General features: G+C 41.6%; 1 protein-coding gene across 10 annotated transcripts in view; it reads left to right on the top strand.

Moving 5' to 3' along the window:
* The window catches only part of STXBP6 (syntaxin binding protein 6), a 238,859-nt gene that overhangs the window by 50,630 nt on the left and 168,302 nt on the right, over window positions 1–19,927 (top strand). For 3 of the 10 annotated variants that reach the window (XM_038544360.1, XM_038544361.1, XM_038544362.1), the window contains exon 3: window positions 249–360. The exons of the other annotated variants lie outside the window; for them this stretch is intronic. In XM_038544360.1, coding sequence (XP_038400288.1) covers window positions 291–360 — 70 coding nt within the window. In that variant the 5' untranslated portion in view covers window positions 249–290. The remainder of the gene's footprint in view (window positions 1–248; window positions 361–19,927) is intronic. 10 annotated transcript variants of the gene reach the window in all.

Raw genomic sequence — 19,927 nt, 5'->3', positions numbered from 1 at the left:
GGATAAATCCCAGAGATAGAAGTTTTATTCCCAAGAAGCTTACTATCCAAGAGCTGCTTGAGAATTTGGACATTCCTAAAAGAAAAATAAATCTTTCTATTTTGTTAGGGAGTCCATATTTTCTGTAAAATTTCTACAGTGCCAGAAATTGCATCTAATGGCTCAGTACAAAATCCTCTCTTCTTAAAGAAGCATTTCCAGATCTCCCGTGTGGGAATTAATCTGTACTTTCTCACTCATGGATTCAGGCATTCATTCAACAAACTATTACTGAACACCTACTATGTGAGATGAAAACTGTGAGCAAGTTAAACATACTGCTTGTCTTCTCAGAAGTCATGGTTTTGTGGAGAATACGGAGTAAGTAGTCAGAGTTAATAGGCAAGTATCATTACTGCTATACTGTGTGCATGCATATCTGGGGAAGCTTTTTAGAATGCTTTCTAAACTAAGCAGAAGTTAACTAGGTGAACAGGGATTAGGGGCACGATATACTCAAGTGGAGAACGAGCTTCCTGAAGGGAGTGAAAGAGGCACAGTGGTTCTCAGATGGAAAGGAGCTTAGAAGGGGTGAGTGTTGGACCATGAGGGAGGGAGGAAGTAGTGGTCAGAAGAGAACCTAGAGAGAGAAATAGTGGCTCTAGAACTCTGAGAACCTCATCAAACCCGCTCTCCTGAGATGGCAGTGGTGAGCCATTGAGGTGGTGGCAGATGTTCTACAAAAATCACAGTAGTTACTATGTACAGAACCTACTGAAGGGAGGCATGAGGTCATCATCATCCAAGGTCAAAGGGGTAAGCAGCCCAATCTCAGATACTATTTCTAGGGTTTATCTCTTGTGTCAGTCAGGGTCCAGTCAGAAAATAGACACAATGCCAATATTTCCAGTTGGACACATAGGGCTTTCTAGGGCTGAGGGAGTAGTGAGTAGTGGAAGCAGAAGGAACCTAGAGATTAGTGACTTCAGGATGCAGCCACCATCCCTGGGGCTGGAAGAACAAAATAGCATGAATGTGGTTAACTAAACCTAGAAGATCAGAGTGGAGACCACCATAGAACTGCCAAGGAGGTGATTGGACCTCTGGGTAGGGATTGCCTTATGGCTGGTATTCCAGTCATCAAGAGGGGTTCATGGCTGGTACACAGTGCTAAAAGCATGGGGAACTAAAGCTATCTGCTGCTGCAGAGTCTGAAAGGAGCTGAGAAACAGGAAGAGTTCCTTCTCCCCACTTCTGCCCTCCAGTTTCCTGCCCGTGGCTCCCACTGGCAGAATTTAACAAGAAGCCAGTTGCAAGGGAGTCTGGGACATGTGGTTTGCAGACTTCTAGCTCCAGCATCACAGAGCAGAATACAAAAGGGTGGGCTTGGGCCGAGACAGACAGAGGTGAAGGCAGCCCACCTTAGGACCAGGACAGGAGAGAAAAAGAAGTGTGTAGATGTGGAGAGATTTACAACCTAGAATTGAACAGAATTTGGTAAGGGAAGAGGGGAGAGATCAGAGGGGATAAGGAGGCAGAGGAGTTAAGGAAGAAGCTTGCATCTCTGACGTAGGCAGGTGGTGGTGCCCTTTACCAAGATAGGAACGAAGGACTGAAACTGTTTAGGGGAAGATGATCCACGTGGTTTGGGACTTGCTGAGTTTGAGGTGCCTGTGGCTCCTCTGGGTAGAAGCTCACTACATCTGGTCCGAAGATGTAGATGTCTGCTTTCAGCCTATAGATGGTACTTGAAGTTTAGGAATGAATGAGGTTACCAACGGAGCCTAGATAATGCAGAGAGGAGTGCATTGGGCACAACCCAGAGGAACAACGACATTTTAGGAAAGAGCAGAAGTAGTGGAGAAGTTTGTGAAGGAGACTGAGGTGGGGGAGGGAGGGGTGGCCAGAGAAGTTGGAAGAAAGCCAGAGTGCACTAGGATGCCCTGTAATGTGCCAGACACGGGGATAAAGCTATGCACTGTGCACCCATGGTACAAAAGGGGAGCACCCAACGCAGCCTGGAGAGAAGCACTGGGAGGAGGCCAAACCATACTGGGAGGAGGCCACCAAGTGCCCAGGGCACCACAGTGGCACCGTGGAGCTGGCAGCAGATGTAGAGGACGAGTGGAGATGCAGGGGTGGTCAGCCAGCTCTCGAGCCAGAAGTCCTGTGCAAGGAGGAGGGCCCTCAAGGCTGGGCCGTCATGAGGACAAGGCCCTTCTGAGAGATCTACTTGTCTGTTACCAAGTTTGTCCTCTAGGCATTCCTTTTTTTTTTTTTTTAATGGCATATTTAGTGTGGTTTGATTTTGTGGGAATCATAACCTTGAATTGGTTGATTTTATTTCCCCCCCTTACATAAAGTACAGAAGTCATCTTACATTAATACATCTTTTGACTGGACTTATCTTGCCTTTAGGGGCAATAAAAGCTCAGTGAGCTGAGCATCTAACACAGGCAAGGAGAGTTCTCTGTATTTAAAACTCTGAAGTTGTGGTCACTCTTCTGTTCATGCCTCTCAGAAACAACAAATTACAAGTTGACATTGATCTGACTGTGCTCTAGTGACCTGTGGGAATTGATTTGGGCAGGTGTTAGGCCCAAAGACAGTGAGACAAATACATACTGATTTTAAGTTATTTGCCAGGGTTCATTGCTTTCATTTGTTTGTTTGTTTGTTTTTTTTGTTTTTTTGTTGTTGTTGTTGTTGTTGTTGTTAACAAGTTACGACAACTCCTTTCATGTAGGGAAAATAGGAGTTTTTCATAATCCTACATATGAACTGGAAACAAGTGGGCCCAGGCAGCTCTGGATGCTCCTCCCCACCTGTGCTCCATATCTACACTGCCCTTTCCTCAATCTTCAGATCCGCTTTTGCTTCTTTGTGATCTGTCTTCTCCTCTCAGCCTCTTTCTACATCATAACTGACACTTAAAGCTTCAGTTCCCACTGCTTTTTGGGGCATTAGCTCAGTTTCCTTTCACAATCTGGTCAAGGGCCCCACCTGTTCTGCTCAGCCTGGACTGGGGATGTGTACCCATGTAGTTCACAAAAGCAGGAGATTGGGTAGCTCCCCTCAGGACAAAGCGAGAAGCAAGGAGTCCTGAGGTGTGACCTATCCTGTACATCTCTTCTGTGCCTGACCCATAACTCATTTCCTATACCCCGTACCAAAGATTCTCTCTTTGAAAGTAATCTCCCTGTAGGTAAAACTACACATTCACTTATTCTTTCTCTGACAGGAAGCATCCCAAAGTCATAAATGCTACCTGAGAAGCATCCAGTGGGCCACTTAAAAAGCATCATCCAATCTGAATCCACAATTCTCAGTGATGTCCATTTCAATTCGAGTCCTCTCACATTCATTTGAGCCATTCCATAACCCATGGACACAACACTGACACAGCCTATGTACAGTGGTGGCACTCTTAATGTCATGTTTTAAGAGGAGAAGAAATTTCCATCTCTGAATCTAGCTGTAAGAAAGACACATCATGCATTGGTCCCTGGCTCAGCCTACACTCTGTCGAGTAGAACAGAGCCCACATCTGGTGATGGGTGGCCGGCCTCCTTCCTGGCATTCTAGGCCAGATGCTTGGAAATAGTAAGGTTTATTGGAAGAACCCTGACTCCTAAACCCTTGGCTTGTTGCCTCTCCTCTTTTACCATGAAATGAGTTCCGTGATCTGTAAACAACTACTCTCCAGTTGTCTGTTGGGTGTAGCTTCTGTTTTCTTCCTGTGCCTTTCCTTGTTAAAATCTGGTTATGGAGAGGTTTTTGATTGATTTGTGGGGTTTTTTTTAATGAATTCTGCAGTAGTTAATGATGTGATATAGAATAGAAATATCAGCTCAGTGGATGCATCTCAAACCAGAATCTTTTTGGATTTTTTTTCCCTTCAACCCTTGTTAAGAATTTTGAGCACTCTAATTTTGTAATAGAGTAGGTATCTATGGGGCTTGGATTCTGTAATCAAGCTTGTTTATTTCTGAGCTTTCTTTCTTGGCTAATTTCCATGTGGTTTCTAAGTTAATTGCGTAGGGGAAAAAACCAAAATTTAGTTTTCGGCAGTGTATTGACATGACTTTGGCATTTGCATTTAATCATTTGCACTTCTTCTATCTCAGTAAGTACAGTGAACTGTCTTTATATTTACATACCATTGAGAACTGTAAGATAAATGAGGAGTAGAATTAGAATAGAGGAAATCAGCATAGTCATTTCATAAATAAGCATCCAGGAGCACTGCAGCCATCAACCAACACCATCTAACTTCAAAGTAAGGCATTGGAGCTTTTTGTTTTGTTTTAACATATGTTATTTAACTAGTCTTAATTTAGCCAGTAAAAATTCCTGATTCCTATCCCTCTTTCTCTTCACTGTGTCCCAGCTTTGTCTAGATTGGGTTGAGCTTACCCAGAGAGAAGCCATTCAATTCACCATACGACTATCTAGAACCATAGGGAGATTTCTGTGTTAGAGGAGAGCACACACAGGACCCATATACAGAATTAACAGACCAATTATGGTAGGTATTACGTTTAGGGAAGAAAAGAGATGGTGATTGTCCCAGGAATGATCCTTTGGCATTGTGCAATTATTAGTCTCTAGGTATTTTTGAGATGAACACAGAAATCTAAGAAATCTGCATGGACTATGAGAGATTAGATATAAAAGTTCTTTTAAAAAAACAAAATGCACGTCTTAATGTTTGAACTTTCCATATGAACCAGTGTCCTTAAGAGAGCAGTGGTTATTGAGAGCCACTCAGAGGTCCAGAACTCCTTCCAGCATAGTCTCCTGACCATGCCCACTCTGCTGTTTCTCCATGTGCAGTGATTATCTGAGTTCTAGCACAGACGTGGAACATGATAGTTAGCCAATGAAATGTCTGGTAGAAAGGATGAGAACATAAATAGGTGACGTTTCCAGCCTTCAACTTTCTGCAGAACGCTGATTCTTTTTTTTTTTTTTTTAAAGATTTTATTTTTTATTTATTCATGAGAGACACAGAGTGAGAGAGAGGCAGAGACACAGGCAGAGGGAGAAACAGGCCCCATGCAGGGAGCCCGATGTGGGACTCGATACTGGGTCTCCAGGATCACACCCTGGGCTGCAGGTGGCACTAAACCGCTGCGCCACCGGAGCTGCCCAGAACACGGATTCTTGAAGGTTCATAGAGATTCATAGAGATTAAACAGGACATCAAGGAAAGCAAACTACTAGGCGTTTTAAGAATACCAAAAGAGTAGATGAATATGCATCTTTGCCTTTGTGTTCCATTTTCTTAGGGTAAGTTCTTAGGAGCAGAATTGCTGTTCTGCCTATTTCCAGAGCTTTTGATAAGTTTAACTGAAGTATGCTCCAGAAGGCTATGCCAGTTGGCTGTATACAAAACGGGCTGTGTCCCCACCCTCCACCTTATTTGTACCTGTGTCTCCAGAGCCTGGTTGGTGGCACTTTCTCAGAGCAGTTGACTTGGCAGGGGTCAAGGTGTGTGTGTCAGAATGCAAAGTGTTTATTAAAATTTCTAAGATGACAATGTGATAAGAATATTTGGCTTGTTTTTGTTTATTTTGATGCTTTTGGCTTAATTCCCCCAAATTCATGTGATGATTTCTCGATCTCTGCTTCAATCTCCCATTGAACAGTACCTTTTTAAAAACAAAACTGTGTTCTTCCTTCCTTACACATTTTTACAACTTTCCCAAGCATGCTAATAAATTTAGTATCTACACCATGTTCTTTATAGTCAATAACCAGAAAGAAATAAATTAGTGGGGCAGCCTAGGTGGCTCAGTGGTTTAGCGCCGCCTTCAGCCCAGGGAGTCCCAGGATCGAGTCCCACGTCGGGCTCCCAGCATGGAGCCTCCTTCTCCCTCTGCCTCTCTCTCTGTCTCTGTTTCTCTCATGAATAAATAAATAAAATCTTTAAAAAAATAAAAAATAAAATTTTTTATAAGTCCAGAAATAAAATTATTTCTGGACTTAAGAAATAAGGGCATTTTGGATTAAAGTCATTTGACATTATTAAGTCTCAGACTGGACCAAAAAAAATAGGGAGTTGGGGCGGGGGGGAACTGATGAATTTGGGGACAGATTATAGAGATGGTAACAGTTGAAGGGGCTGTAGGTTTAATGTTGCCAGATCCTCCCAATTTTCAAGAGAAATTTGTTTTACATAAAATATATATTTGTTAAATGTGCATGGGCCTAGAAAACTTATTTTTGCAAACTACCCATTTGTGACCTCAGGTCTGTCCACACCTACTTCAGTTAACAGGTGCAGGGATGAACATTTTAAAAGTAAAAAGTTGGGCACCTGGGTGGCTCTGTGGTTGAGCATCTGCCTTTGGCTCAGGGTGTGATCCCTGGGTCCTGGGATTGAGTCCCACATCGGGCTCCCCAAAGGGAGCCTACTCCTCCCTCTGCCTATGTCTCTGCCTCTCTCTGTGTGTGTCTCATGAATAAATAAGTAAAATATTAAAAATAATAGTAATAAAAGTAAAAAATTTTTCTTTCACCTCCCACCTCCTCCCCCCCTGCAGCCATGGACAGTTGAGGAGTTTATATTTGTCTCAAATACCTTTTTCCTGCGGCAGCTTCCCTGTGACCATTTCTTTCTTTTTTCCCTGTACTTGTACCCAGAGCTTCCTCTTGCTGTCCTGTGAGTGTGATCAGAGGTCTGTCCAGAAATGTGTCCCTGCGATGACCTCTGCACTCACCATAGGTCAGGGCGTGTCTGTCTCCCAGCTGTAGCAGTCTGGGACACATCCCTTGGGCAGATCACAGGTGGAGGCCAAGGCCTTGACCTAGGCCAAGGTTCTAGGTCATTCATTCAGAGACAACAGCTTCTGTGGCTTTCCATGGCAGTGGGTCTCGGTGTATAATCCATGTAGGCAGACCTAATTAAATTCTTTAATTACATTTCGAGGGCAGGCTTAACAGAGTTAAGTATCTCCCAATCACCAGCCTCTGAAGGATTAAAGTAGCTGGCTCTTCTGCTGCTTCGGAATGGCGGCTTTACATTCCTCATTTAGTCTGGGGGCTGCCCGTTTCCCTGGTCTTTCTTCTTGACTATTTTTACTTCGAATATGTTTGATTTGCCTGTAATGTCCATCTCTTGCACAGATCCCATGTCACGGTAATTACTCAGTAAATGTGTGTTGAATGAAGGAGGACAGGTACTGTCCCTAGTTGAAATTTCTTTGTCACCTCTGATGATCAAGAACAGCATGTGCCAGAACAGAAATATTCATCAGAGCCAGATAAACATCCTCCTAGAAGGTCTGAAGAGCTTTGGCTCTATATTATTTGATTTCCTTGTCTGATAGTTAGTGGTGAATGATAGTACTACTATTCTTTATCCCTCATGTTTAATGGCTGAACCCACAGGACCTGTATAAATTGATTTTCTTTCAACTGCTGCATTGATCTCTTTATTTGTTGCTTTTCCTCACCCACTAGAATGTAAGCTCCATGAGGGGAGGGATTATGTTGATGGTGTTCCCTTCAGTGTCTGGGTCAGTGCTGCATATTGAGTGAGGGAGCCTGGTCTTATCTCAGCTCTGATCTTTGTGTCTTTTCTTGCTTTGCTTTGCTTTGCTTTGCTTGCTTGCTGTCTTTCTTTCTTTCTTTCTTTCTTTTTTAATGTCTACACAGTTCCTCATCTCCCTTGGGTTATGAAACTCCCATCTACATTGGGCCAGATATAAGTTAGCTCAGTCATTATCTTCCTGCTTAAGCTGGCAGGCAGTTCCATATGCCAAGAGGGGCACAGTTGAAACAGGATTGTGGGAGGAAAATTCTTCCGTCTCCTGGCCAAGTCCAGCAGAGTAATCAAGGTAGGTCCCTTCTCTGAGCCTTGTTCTCTTTACCTGTCAAGGAGAGACAGTACCTCCCTACCTCCCTCACAAGATGGGAAGGTACCATTTGAGGAAAGCTTTGTAGAATGCACTGTGATGTGCATATGTTTTTGCAGGTGTAAACCGACATGTTTACATGCTTCTCTGCCTTTCAAGGACCAGGACACCCCAGGTGTGAGCAGGCTGACCCAAGGAGCTGATTTTCTAACCTCTTCCTTCTACACGACATTCTTGTGAAGTGGGTGATGCTCTCCCATTTTAAAGATGAAAATAAAGAGAGATGTCTGGGTAGCTCAGATTGTTAAGTGTGCAACTCTTGGTTTCAGCTCAGGTTGTGATCTGAGGGTCCTGAGATCAAGACCACATGGGACTCTGTACTGAGCATAGAGCCTGCTTGAGATTCTCTCCCTCTGCCTCTCCCACTCATGCGCACTCTCTCTCTCTCTCTCTGAAATAAAATCTTTTTTTAAAAAGATGAAGATGACAATTCTCAGAGATACAGAATTTTACTCAGAATAATTGACAAAGTAAAGGCAAAAGCAAAGCTTAGACACAGATCATCTGATGACAAATCTAGCCTTCTTTTCAACACCTAGCATCCGTAAGATTGGAGCTTGAGAGAAATGGCCATTGTGCCTTGACCCCAGATTCTGTATGGTGAGCCTGATCATATGTGTTTTGAACATCTCTGTAATTTGTTAATGTGTGATACCATAAGCTTGTACTAGTATTAGCCTGAGTTAATACTAGAGTCATATTCAATTGATAGATTTTTCTTCCATATGAAACACTGCACAACTAGTTAGATCAGAAGTTAGTTATTTTTTGGAACATGCTGATTAAAAAAGGGATTGACAATGAATGACAGAAGAGCTGATTGAATGGAGCAGAGCCTGCATTTACATGTGGACCTTGAGTCTGACCTGGATTTGCAGGCTATCCTGTGGCATCCCAATAGATAGAGCAGGACACCTGCCTACCTACCCCTTCCTCCCACCTGAGGTTTCACCATTGATTGGGTAGTGGATCCTCACCAAGGTGATCTATTTTATCACTCTCAGGGAGTCTCAAGGGAACCTGTAAAGATTCTTCAGTTACCCAGCAGGACCTTGTGCAGCTGCATGTGGAAATCAGAATAGTTCCGGCATTTCTGAGAGTATTTTAATAGAGCACTGATTACAGATTGCAGGCACCTGGTGGTGTTTTTGTACTGAGTCTGAAGGGTGCAGTTCCGAAGACCAGAACTGGTCTTGACAGATTCCGATTTTCCTATTCTGTTGTTTCCCTGAGCCTGGAAGAGGTACTAAGAAACTCTCACAGCAGTTAATCCAGACTCTTGGCATGGTTAACATGTGCTTTCAGGAGACAACTAATGCCAGAGCATTAATTCCCAGGCTGATAATGGACATATGACTTTGCCCAGGGTGTGTTCTCCTTCCAGTGGCTCAGCACTGAGACTGGAAGAGGGGCTCCTGTTAGTTGGGGTCAGCACCGAGCCCTGTAGCTTGGAACTTGGCCAAAACTATTCTTGCTTCTTGGACTGTCTCAGGCTGTTCCACCTGGGCTGGCCATCATTGCTTTGGGCCTTGACAGCCAAATGACAGAGCATAATTATGAAAGTCAAGAGAATGAAAGGTGATAGCCAGAAGTTGAGGTTTTGAAATCAATGAGAAGTATTCTAGTCCAATACTTAATTTCATGCCAATTCATAAGAAAAAGAATGAATTTGAGAAGAATCCTCACTATGATAGATCAGATTTTTTTCTCTCTCTCTCTCTCCAGCTCCCTCCTGGCATTCCATGTACTCTCACCTTCCACAAACTTGGGAAGATTCTGATAACTTTACTTGAAAGATCATTGTGGCAAAGCAGAGAGCAGTGGCCAACTCTAGTCGTGGCCTTGCTCTGATTTGGGAATTTCGCTCTGGACTTCAGCTTTCTTATGATTTAAGGGAGAGAAATGGTGTGCTGGACCATCACTAAGATCACTTCAGCTATGACCTGTTTTAAGCTTAAGAATGCTGGGGTACAAGCTTGTGCAGGCCTTTCAACCGAAGTCTGAGCTGCTGGCAGGTGGGGCCCCAAAAGATGTCAAGGAACAGTTGCTGTTTGGTACATTTGGAAGGTCTTCCTGAGATCCTTCTCAGTCTAGACAAGTGGATGGAATTCCCCTTGCCAATCTTTTCATTTTGTGAAGGCCCCAGGGCATTGCTGTTAGGGAGGCACTAAGGTTTCTCAGAGACTGGCCACAAAAAATAGAAGGCACAGAAAGAGTATGGGGAAGGAGGCCACAAGAAGGGTCCAAGTTGTGCTTCTGAAATGCCAGAGGGGGGTAATACAGCAAAGGAAGTGGAATGAGGAGTTTCCCTTGAGAACCAGCAGAAACCTTTGAAATATGTGCCTTTCATATTTAAACCTTTTCCGGTTTGGGAAATAGCCTACAAGGTTCATAAAACTGCCTTGTGGCAGCTATCCAAGACCCTCTTGGGAGTGGACTCCTGTTGTAAATTGCTGGTCTCTGAAGGAGGGTAGTGAGAAGCTGTGATGAGACTTTGGTGGACATTGTCCTGTTTACGGAGACAGACCTATTGTAGACTCTCAGCTGCCGTATTACCAACTCCCCAGGTTTTTATTTGTGGAATCAAAACAAGCTCTATTCTAACTAGATTACGTGATCCTCTTTGCCAACTACACAGCATGATATGTAAAACCGAGATGAACAGATATCCAGAAAGAATGACTTCAAACTACAGCCTGATTCATTACCTTTGTGGGGGCTGGACAGAGATGATAACAGTATTTTGTCCACCACAAAGCAGGGCTGATCAGAGGTAAAACGGTGAAGGAGATGAATTTTTGATTTACCTAGAATGCATTTCTGCCTCACTTTTCCCAACCTTTCTAATTTCTTCAGTGAGATAGTGAGGAAGAGCAAAGATTCCTAGAATCATGCTTCCTAGGTTCAAGTCCCTGCTCTGCCTTTTAAAGCTATGTGAATTACAGCTGTAGAGTTAAGCTTTACTTAACTACTCTGAGCCTTAGTGTCCTTTTTTTGTAAAATCAAATCTTGCCCTTCACCCCCCAGTACAGACATACTGATGAGGATTTTCAAATACCAAGGTCTCATATCCAGGTGTTTGCATCTCATGTCAGAATTTGAGGTAGCGGCTGGGGAAAGCTTTTGGAGGCTCAGCAGGAATCTTTCCAGCACTGGTCAAATTATACTGCACAGGCACATAGTTATGAAGTTGACCATTGGGGAGACCAATTAACATTAAAATTACAGTCCTTGGCAGACCCTTGTGAGATGGAAGAGTTGAATGATCTTATTGAAAATCTTGTATATGAAACTGAGACATTGAAGGACAGAGTGCCTTACCTTTTAGATTGACCTGATAAATATGTGTGAAATGGGTACCGATGTGCCACATTTCTTCTGTGTCTTCTGTTACTGTGAAGGACATGTCAGGGTATGATGCTGTTACAATATCAATTACAGAAAACTTGTTGACACTCTCTCAAGAAATTATAAAGTGATGATATTTTTCAAATCAGGGGTTTAAGTAGGAAATACTGTTTTAAAATCAGATTTAGAGATTATTTTGAGAAGCTTTCCTCTGATTTTTAGAAAATATGTAAACTTGTTTCAACTATATTTTCAGTTTTTATAGGTCACTTAAAAATGGAGGGTCTTTTTAAAAGGCTTGTTCTCTTTTTCATGTTTTACTCCAGGTCTGTTCTCAAATAGAAATAGCTAAATCAAAAAATTTATGATTTGAGCCAACAAATATCTGATAGAAAAGGCTCATCTTATGTTTGTTGGAGCATTTATTCGTTTGTTTCTTTGTTTTTAATGGTTGATGGGTTGGTCTTTTTTTTTTTTTTTTTTTTTTTTTTGTCCTTAATTCATAACATCTGTATAAACTTCTCTGTGAATCAAGCCTCTCCTGTAAGAGGAAAGCACCCGAACTACTACCTGAGTGATTGTTAAATGACAGAATTTCAGTGGAGTGAATTTAAAGATCCAATTAGCTTTTTCAGTGACTATGAATTGGGCAGTATCTCATCAAGCAATAGACAGTAGCTCCACCCGGATGCCTGGGTGGCTCATTTGGTTGAGAGGCCGATTCTTGATTTCCACTCAGGTTGTGATGGACCCCCATCCCCATCACCCAAGGTGTGCTCTGGGCTCAGTGGGAAGTCTGCTTCAGGATTCTCTTTCCCTCTGCCCCTCCCTCTGCTCATGTGCACATGCTCTCTCTCTAAAATAAATAAATTAAATAAATAAATAAAGTAGCTCTACCAAGCTATCAAAGAGAAAAGGCAGGGCAGCCCGCGTGGCTCAGTGGTTTAGCACTGCCTTCAGACCAGAGCCTGATCCTGGCTACCCGGGATGGAGTCCCATGTCAGGCTCCCTGCATAGAGCCTGCTTCTCCCTCTGCCTGTGTCTCTGCCCCCCCACCCCTGTCGTCTCTGTCTCTCATGAATAAATAAATAAGATTTTTTTAAAAATAGAGAGAAAAGGCTTTTAAAGGCAGAAAGAGGGCTAAAAGAGGAAATTATTAGCAAAGAATGCATTGTTTCAGGCAGATTGTCCTCCTGAGGGGATTGTAAGGGCCTATGGAGTACTGACCAGGTAATTCCTGGTCGAGTGGTTGAAGTTACATTCCTGGGGGGTGGAGGCAGCAGTTAGGTTAGGTATTAAAGTCTTGGTTTGCTGAAGTGGGGTTTAGCACAAGCGACTCTGCTTAGGGGCCTGATGTACCTTTTAAAGTCTTCTACTTCCTTTCATGTATGGGTTTAGTGTTTGCCTCTCTGTTCTATCTTCAGTGCAACTAAAAGAAACACAGTGATTTAGCAAGCAGTGCAGAACATAGAACATAATTGAAATGTTTATTTTCATGTAGTCTCTTCTCATGTGGCTTTGTCCCTATTTGGTTGGAATAGATTTGTCAATTGCCAGTGTTGTCTGCTATAAACAATGCCCTCCAGGCCAGTATATTTTCTTAGTTTGCCAATGAGGTATTAAACACCACAGTGATGAGTGCTCAAAAACTGAGACATGCCAACAATCTGAGCTCCGTTTGTTTTCTCTCACAACCCTTTGTTCTTTCTTTGATATGACTAAACTTCTTTTTAAGGCCTGCTCACATTGTGGCTTGACAGTCCTGTCATCTTCCAGAGTGCCCCCCAGCCCACCCTTCTCTGGTGCTTTATTTCTATCTATTGCTGTAGCATCAGTATAGAGATACTGAAAAACCAATTTAAACTAGTCCTTGAAACTTAAACTTGTGAATGTTGTGGTTCTATTATAGACTGAATCCCTCAGAATGGGTGATACTTATGAACTCTTCACATCACCTTGAAAAATTCTCCAAATGGCATGTTTCTGGCAGCTTAGGGTGGTGGTGATGGTGGTGGTGGTGGTTTTTTTGCCTTTATTGTATTATTTGTTGGGATATAATGATTGACTAGAAGGTTAACAAGTCCACCCACAATATAAATAATCTTGTATAAACACAGATCTTGGGGTCTGGGTGTAGAACAGGATTTGTTCTTTGAATATTAAACCAGCAAGAATAATGTGCTTACTGAACTTATAAACACAGAAAGAGCAAATGAAAATAGTCTAGATTTATAACTGAAGCAGACATGAGTCACTGGCTTTGGAGGATCCTGTGAGCATGATGTCTCCTACACAAGAAGGGTTAGTATATACAGGAAAAGAAAGCCAACCAAGTCTCATAGTACTTGGTAGCCTGATAGTGGGGGAAAAAAACTCCCTCTTCCCTTTCCTTAAGGAGTTAAACTGTATTTTAGGATTTTTTAAGGTTTCATCCACTTAAAAAGTTTAAGTAAGCCATGACCAAGGCTGCTGGGTATGGTTGTGCTGTTTTGCTCTGCTCCAAAGATGTGTGTGCAAGGGAGCAAGTGCCAGCTGACATGTGGCTGGTATTCTATTCATCAGGCCTTGGGCCCTGGCATGGAGCTGCACTTGCTCAGAGGAAAGGAGCCATTTTCTTCTCACAGAAATGCCTTCCAGTCCTTGTCATTGTTCACAGCATTTGCTCTTTTTCTTCACAACTCTTTGAAATTGGGAATTTACCCAGTTTCACCTGTGGGATTCCCAGTGCCATATCTGGACTAGCAGAAAAGAAAGGCAGACCAGGGGATCCCTGGGTGGCTCAGCAGTTTGCCGCCTGCCTTCAGCCCACAGCATGATCCTGGAGTCCCGGGATCAAGTCCCATGTCAGGCTCCTCTGCCTGTGTCTCTGCACCTCTCTCTCTCTCTCTCTCTCTCTCTCTCTCTCTCTCATGAATAAATAAATAAAATATTTTAAAAAATTTAAAAAGGCAGACCAATAATTAGATCTCAGTGAAATACATATTTTGATATGTCTTACAATTTGAGGAGAAAGCCTGTACCTCAAAAACAAAATGTTTAAAGGAACACTCTAGTCAGATTATAGTGGAATAAGGGTACTGCCCTGCAGAATTAATTTCTGACCTATTTTCTGATTTCAAAATCCAGAGATAGTCATATTAACATTTTGGCAGCTTTTTTTCTAGACATTTCTTTATTCATATAAATATACACCAATAATCAATGAGTTCACTTTCTGTTTTGTAACTTCCTTGTTTTCACTCTATTATGTTATGGTCATTTCTCCCAGTCAGATCTATATCATGAATTTTGAAGACTACGTAATATTCTGTTAGGTGGTAGGCTATACTGTATTTAACCAATGAAGATTGGCTATTGATGGATATTTAGATTGTTTATAATGTTTTGCTCTTAAAAATGAATCTGAGGTAAGCATGCATTTATAATACAGGCATACATGCTCACATCATTTTCTCTAGTAGTAGAGTTGCTGGTTCAAGGAGTTCTAACTCAAGTATTAATTTTAGTGAGGGAAATTCTAACTTCATAATCCCTGGACCAATGGGGTAGGTTAAAAAGAGCATAGCTTACCATTCATAAAAAACACAGGCCTAAAAATCATAATTTACAATCTTAAGCAAACTGGAAGATACATTTAGCGGCTATCTTGATTCCACACTTGGAATTGAGCGTGGAAGTGTTTTATAAATCATGCAGTGCTATGCAAACCTCAGTGACTCATTACTAGCACTTTACCAAGTATCTGCCATATACTCTCAAAAAGTGTTTATGGAGTCTTAGTTTATAAGTAATTCTTTAAATACAGAGGGAAAACCTCAAAGACAGTGGTTCTGGACTGGTTGATAGCAGAATAAACCAGGATATTGTCAAGAAAACAAGTCTAGTCTCTTGTCCCGAGATCCCACTGTGAACAGGCCCTGGGCACCTGAGATGATGTTGATGTAGTCTTTGTTCAGAATTCATCCTTTATGGTATTTCTATGTCTATTTACAAGTATCTTTCTAATAGACCAGAGAATATTTTTAGCTTTAATATCCCTGTTTGGAAGTTTCTGGCTCCTTCCAGAATCCTTTTAGAGATTTTTTGTTTTGGTTTTTTATTTTTATTTTTATTTTTTTGCCGGGGGGGGTGGGTGGGTATAACCTATTGATTTAGTTCCAATCTTTATAAGTCTTATGAAGTATTAAATATCAATTCTTGGTCTGCCATTCCCATCTGGTTTCACACCACACAGGCCATTCCACAACCCTCGTTTCTATCATGAAGAACGAAGAATAATGGACTTACAGTGATTGCAATTTCCCACTTTGAATGCTATTAACAGATTAAAGTTATCTATCTATTCTAGTGGTGTATCAGACTTCCTCTTTAGACTTCACTAATATGAATTTTTAGTTTAGAGAATTAATTGAACTACATGGAAAAACTGGCTGGTGTACTGAATTTTTTGTCTAATTTATTTAAATATTCTGCATATTTATATGCCATAGAGCAACTGAAATTTTTATCTTGAGATCTTATCAAAGAGTGATGTTGTCTGAGTAGAAATTTTGCATATTTTGATTCAGTAACTCTTGAGTAAACTTTTATAGAGGAGCTTTACTTGACTTCCAGTGATCTCATTGGCCTTAATATATGAAACCATGAAGAATTTCAATGCATAACACATTGCATGTTTTCTAACTACCAGGCAGAGGTTTTGGATTTTGGAGTGAAATGAACATTTTCAGATTTTTTTTTTTAGGTTTAAGGATTGCTTAATAACATCTGACTTATAAGATTTAGTGTTTATATACTGTGGAGTTTATGGAAAGCAGTTTAACATATCTCTACTTTGATTTCAGTATTTATAACATTCACCCATTTCTTGTCAAGGTAATTGTGTTTTCTCTTTCAAGACCTGAGGCATGGAGAAGAAACAAATACAGTTAAGCTTGAATCTTATTTATCATTTAGAATATTACACTGGGCAGTGTTGAAGGACATTTGTGAGCAAGATGGGAGCGATGCTGGGGCTCTTTTAGGAGGCATCCAAATCATTTAGGCTAGAGTTGATGAGAATCCTAACCAAAGAAAACGAGAATGAGAGGGAACTGGTAGAGTCCAGAAAGATTACATCAGATCCAGAGGGCTTGGTGATTGGTAACTTATTATGGGACGGGGTGGGGGGTAGTTAGGGAGGTTGTGTTTGGAAGGGTTAAAGGAAAATGCAGGGTCTAGGTTAACTGTCAGTGGAAATGCTCCACTGGCTGGCAGCTGGGTAAATGGATTTAAAGCCAGGAAGGCAGTGGGAGCTGGATGCATGATTAGCGTCATCAGATTGAAGTTGCATTTGTAGCATCTCAAACACAAAGAGACAACGCAGAGAACTCCTTAGAGAATAAGCTTAGTTTTCTCATTTCTGAGTTATTTGAGGTCACCTCACCAGTGTTCCTATGCATTAGAGAAAATCAGCTAATTCTCCCCCAAAGTCTCCTGGGCTGACATCACTTTCACTCTTAACTCGGAGAGTTCTGAAACTTGATATCAGCTTGCTTTGAGTGTGCATCTCCCCCAGGGTCAAGTCGTAGTAACTGGTTAAAGAGGGTGAAGTCTAAAACCAGGGATTCTGGTTACTCATTGGCAACGGGACTATAACTGCTGTACAGTCCAGAATACTTGTATTGGCACAGCTGGTGCCAAAATATGATCAGAAGATTGCTTGCTAAACATGGGGCCTAGACAGGGACATTCCTGAGGTTAGAGGACTCAGCTTGCCTTGATAATATCAAGCTAAATAGAAGACTGTAGTTCACTGAAGGGGCTCTTGCTTTTCAGGTGAGTAGTATTTGAAGCCTGTAGGCTGTACTTCCTGTCTGTATGATAGCCACAAAAGGCACCCATGACTAAGGGCATCTGCAGTTTTTACTTGATGGAGTCCCTATCACTCTTCCTTATCTCCTCACCATGGAGGACAAGTGTCCGTTCCACTCCTGGAAACCAAAGATGTAAATGGTGGAGTGCAGAACATCTTCCATCTGTGTCCTTTACTTGTGTACTTCATCTGCTGAATCCTGAGGTCGTAGGAGTTTACAGCTCCTCTCTGAAGGTTAATCTCATTTCCAGGTTACCTGTGGGTGTGGAGGGCCCCCACTATAGTAGCCCTGTACTAACAAAAGTGGATCTGGACTAGGTGGCTTACAACCAGAAGAAGATAGATAGAAAAGCCCCAGCAAAGATTAAACTAAGTGAGATTAGTCTCTACAATTACCAAGACAGCCAGCTGCTTTGACTTGCAAATCATTTTGTAGGTTGGCTTCTTGGATGGAAAAGCTTTGTAATTATAGCCTGTAGAAGCAGTAGCCCAGGAAGATGAAAAAACTTCCATGGGGTTGTAGGAGAGAAGAACTAATTTTCCTTCTACCCTTCTGAGTCCTTAGCTGAGACTCCTGTAATAAAAGACCAAATACTAAGAGAAAAACAGAAGTTTATTAGCACATATACCTCATGGATACATGGGAGATGCCAAGGGAAGAAAATAACTCTCTGAAAATCTGTGGAATTCGGGATTAAATATCATCCCCATAGGGAAAGGGGAACAGGGATGTAGGCCTCTTAGGGGAGAGTAAATGATTTCTAGGAAAGATTGAGTGCTACCCTTAAAAAAATCGATGGGTAATATGATAGTTTGTGATAAAATCTGTCCTGGGTGTGGTGTTCTGTTCCAATCTCCTCTCCTGTGACAAGTGTCCCTCTTCTCTAGTAGATGGAAATCTCAGAGGGGGGACTTAATGAGTTCCTTTTAGAGGATCTGTTTTTAGGCAGATGAGGGGGGTTCAGACAAAGCCTTTGCTCGTATTTGCTGTTTTTCAGATACCTTCAGTTCAAAATAATCAAAATCTTGAAGTGGCATATTTTGGGGTGGAATGTCCTGCTACCTTCAGCATGATGTAGATTAGAGTACTTCTGGTCATTGGCACACCACTGATACTATATTCATCTTGTTTTCTTACAGTGGGATCCCAGCCTAGGGCTGGATATTGATTTACCAACAAGATATAAGACCTTATAAAGCTGCTTGCTTGAATCAGAGAGAAAATCCTGTACATCTCTTCCTGTATTCTTTCCCAAGAATCCATTGCTTTCCATCCCATAGTTCCTCGTCAGGCTATCAGCTTTAAATTAGGTGTCAGGATGGCTGCATGAGAACCAGTTAGAGAACTGTGTAAAACAAAAACTCCACCGTACATTCCCATTCCTGTGATGCTGTTAAAAACATACACACATACCTACAGTTGCATAGACCTGTTATTATCATTGTCCTGAATAAAAACTTTTGATAATTTCCCATGGGATGCATCTAGTAATCTCCTACTAGTAAGTTTCCTGAGGGTGAATTCTATAAATTCCTCATCCTGAAAACAATACAGAGCCTTTCATAAAATAGACCATGTATCCATATTTAGTGAGTTTCATACCATGAATGAGAAAAAAAAAGCTTTGGTAAAGTTGAGTTTCTCTTTTACACATCCATTCTGGTATGGATGGCTACATTTACTCAGTTTCTATAAGCTCAGAGGGTCTTTTATTTTTCACAGTGTAGTAGGAGAAGTAATTACAATTTTCCATTTTTAAGAGTTTATTATGATTCAGGCACTAGAATAAGAGATTTGCATACACCGTTCCATTTAGTTCTTTCGATAGTTCCATGAAGTGGGTGAAGATCTCTCCAAGTTGCAGTTAGTAAACTAGGAGTCTGGAATTTTAAGAGATTTACCCAGTCATAAGTAGGCCTTCAATATTGGAGCTGGAATTTAAACCCAGATTTGTTTAACCTGTCCTCAGTGAAGTTACTGTTTTTATCTTTCCTGATTTTTGTCATGCTTTGTTTGTTATTGTGCTTGGCTATTGAATATCACTATATTAAAAAATGGCAGGGAGCACCTCGGTGGCACAGTTGGTTAAGCATCCAACTCTTGGTTTTGTCTTAGGTTGTGATCTTAGGGTCCTGAGATTGAGCCCCACGTCAGGCTCCATGCTCAGTGCAGAGTCTACTTGAGATCTCTCTTCTTCTCCCTCTGTCCCTCCCCTCCCCACGCACTCACTCACGTGCTCCTTCTCTCTCAAATAGATAAATCTTAAAAACAGTAAAGGTCATTTCCATTTCTTAACAGCTTCTCAAAGAAGAACAGAGTTTTCTAAGAGTTTGGTAAAACATGCATCTTCCCCTTCTTTCCTGGCAGATTTTGTATAATAAAATGATAGCTTTTTCTTTTAACCATAATTATAGAAAAATGTGAATCCAAGATAGAAACGTAAAAGCCATACCACAGTTGGGAGGACACTTGTAAGAGAATGCCTGGTGAGTTTGGGAATGTGACGTGCTTTCTGTGTAGCTTATAGAATGTTGGAAGCTGCTGTGCTCCCACTGGCTTTCTTTCTCACATGTCCCCAAAGGGTGAGAAATGAGAAGCCTTGTTTCTCTCTTTTTTAAAAAATGTCCCTGTAAATTATAACACCCTGCTTAGGAAAGTCACTGGGTAAATCATGGTGGGGAGAATTCTATTTGCTAACTTCTGGGAAATCACAGAGTATCAGTTAGTGGTCAGCACATTGAATCCAGGCTCCCTACGCTGTTGTCATAATGCTCTTAGCCAGTATGAAGAATCTCGTAGTGATGATGAAATGTCATGATCAGA

Source organism: Canis lupus, chromosome 8 (assembly GCF_011100685.1).
Source record: "Canis lupus familiaris isolate Mischka breed German Shepherd chromosome 8, alternate assembly UU_Cfam_GSD_1.0, whole genome shotgun sequence".
Taxonomy (NCBI): domain Eukaryota; kingdom Metazoa; phylum Chordata; class Mammalia; order Carnivora; family Canidae; genus Canis; species Canis lupus.
Note: the sequence above shows the minus strand (reverse complement) of the source record. Positions and strands in the feature narration are given on the sequence as shown.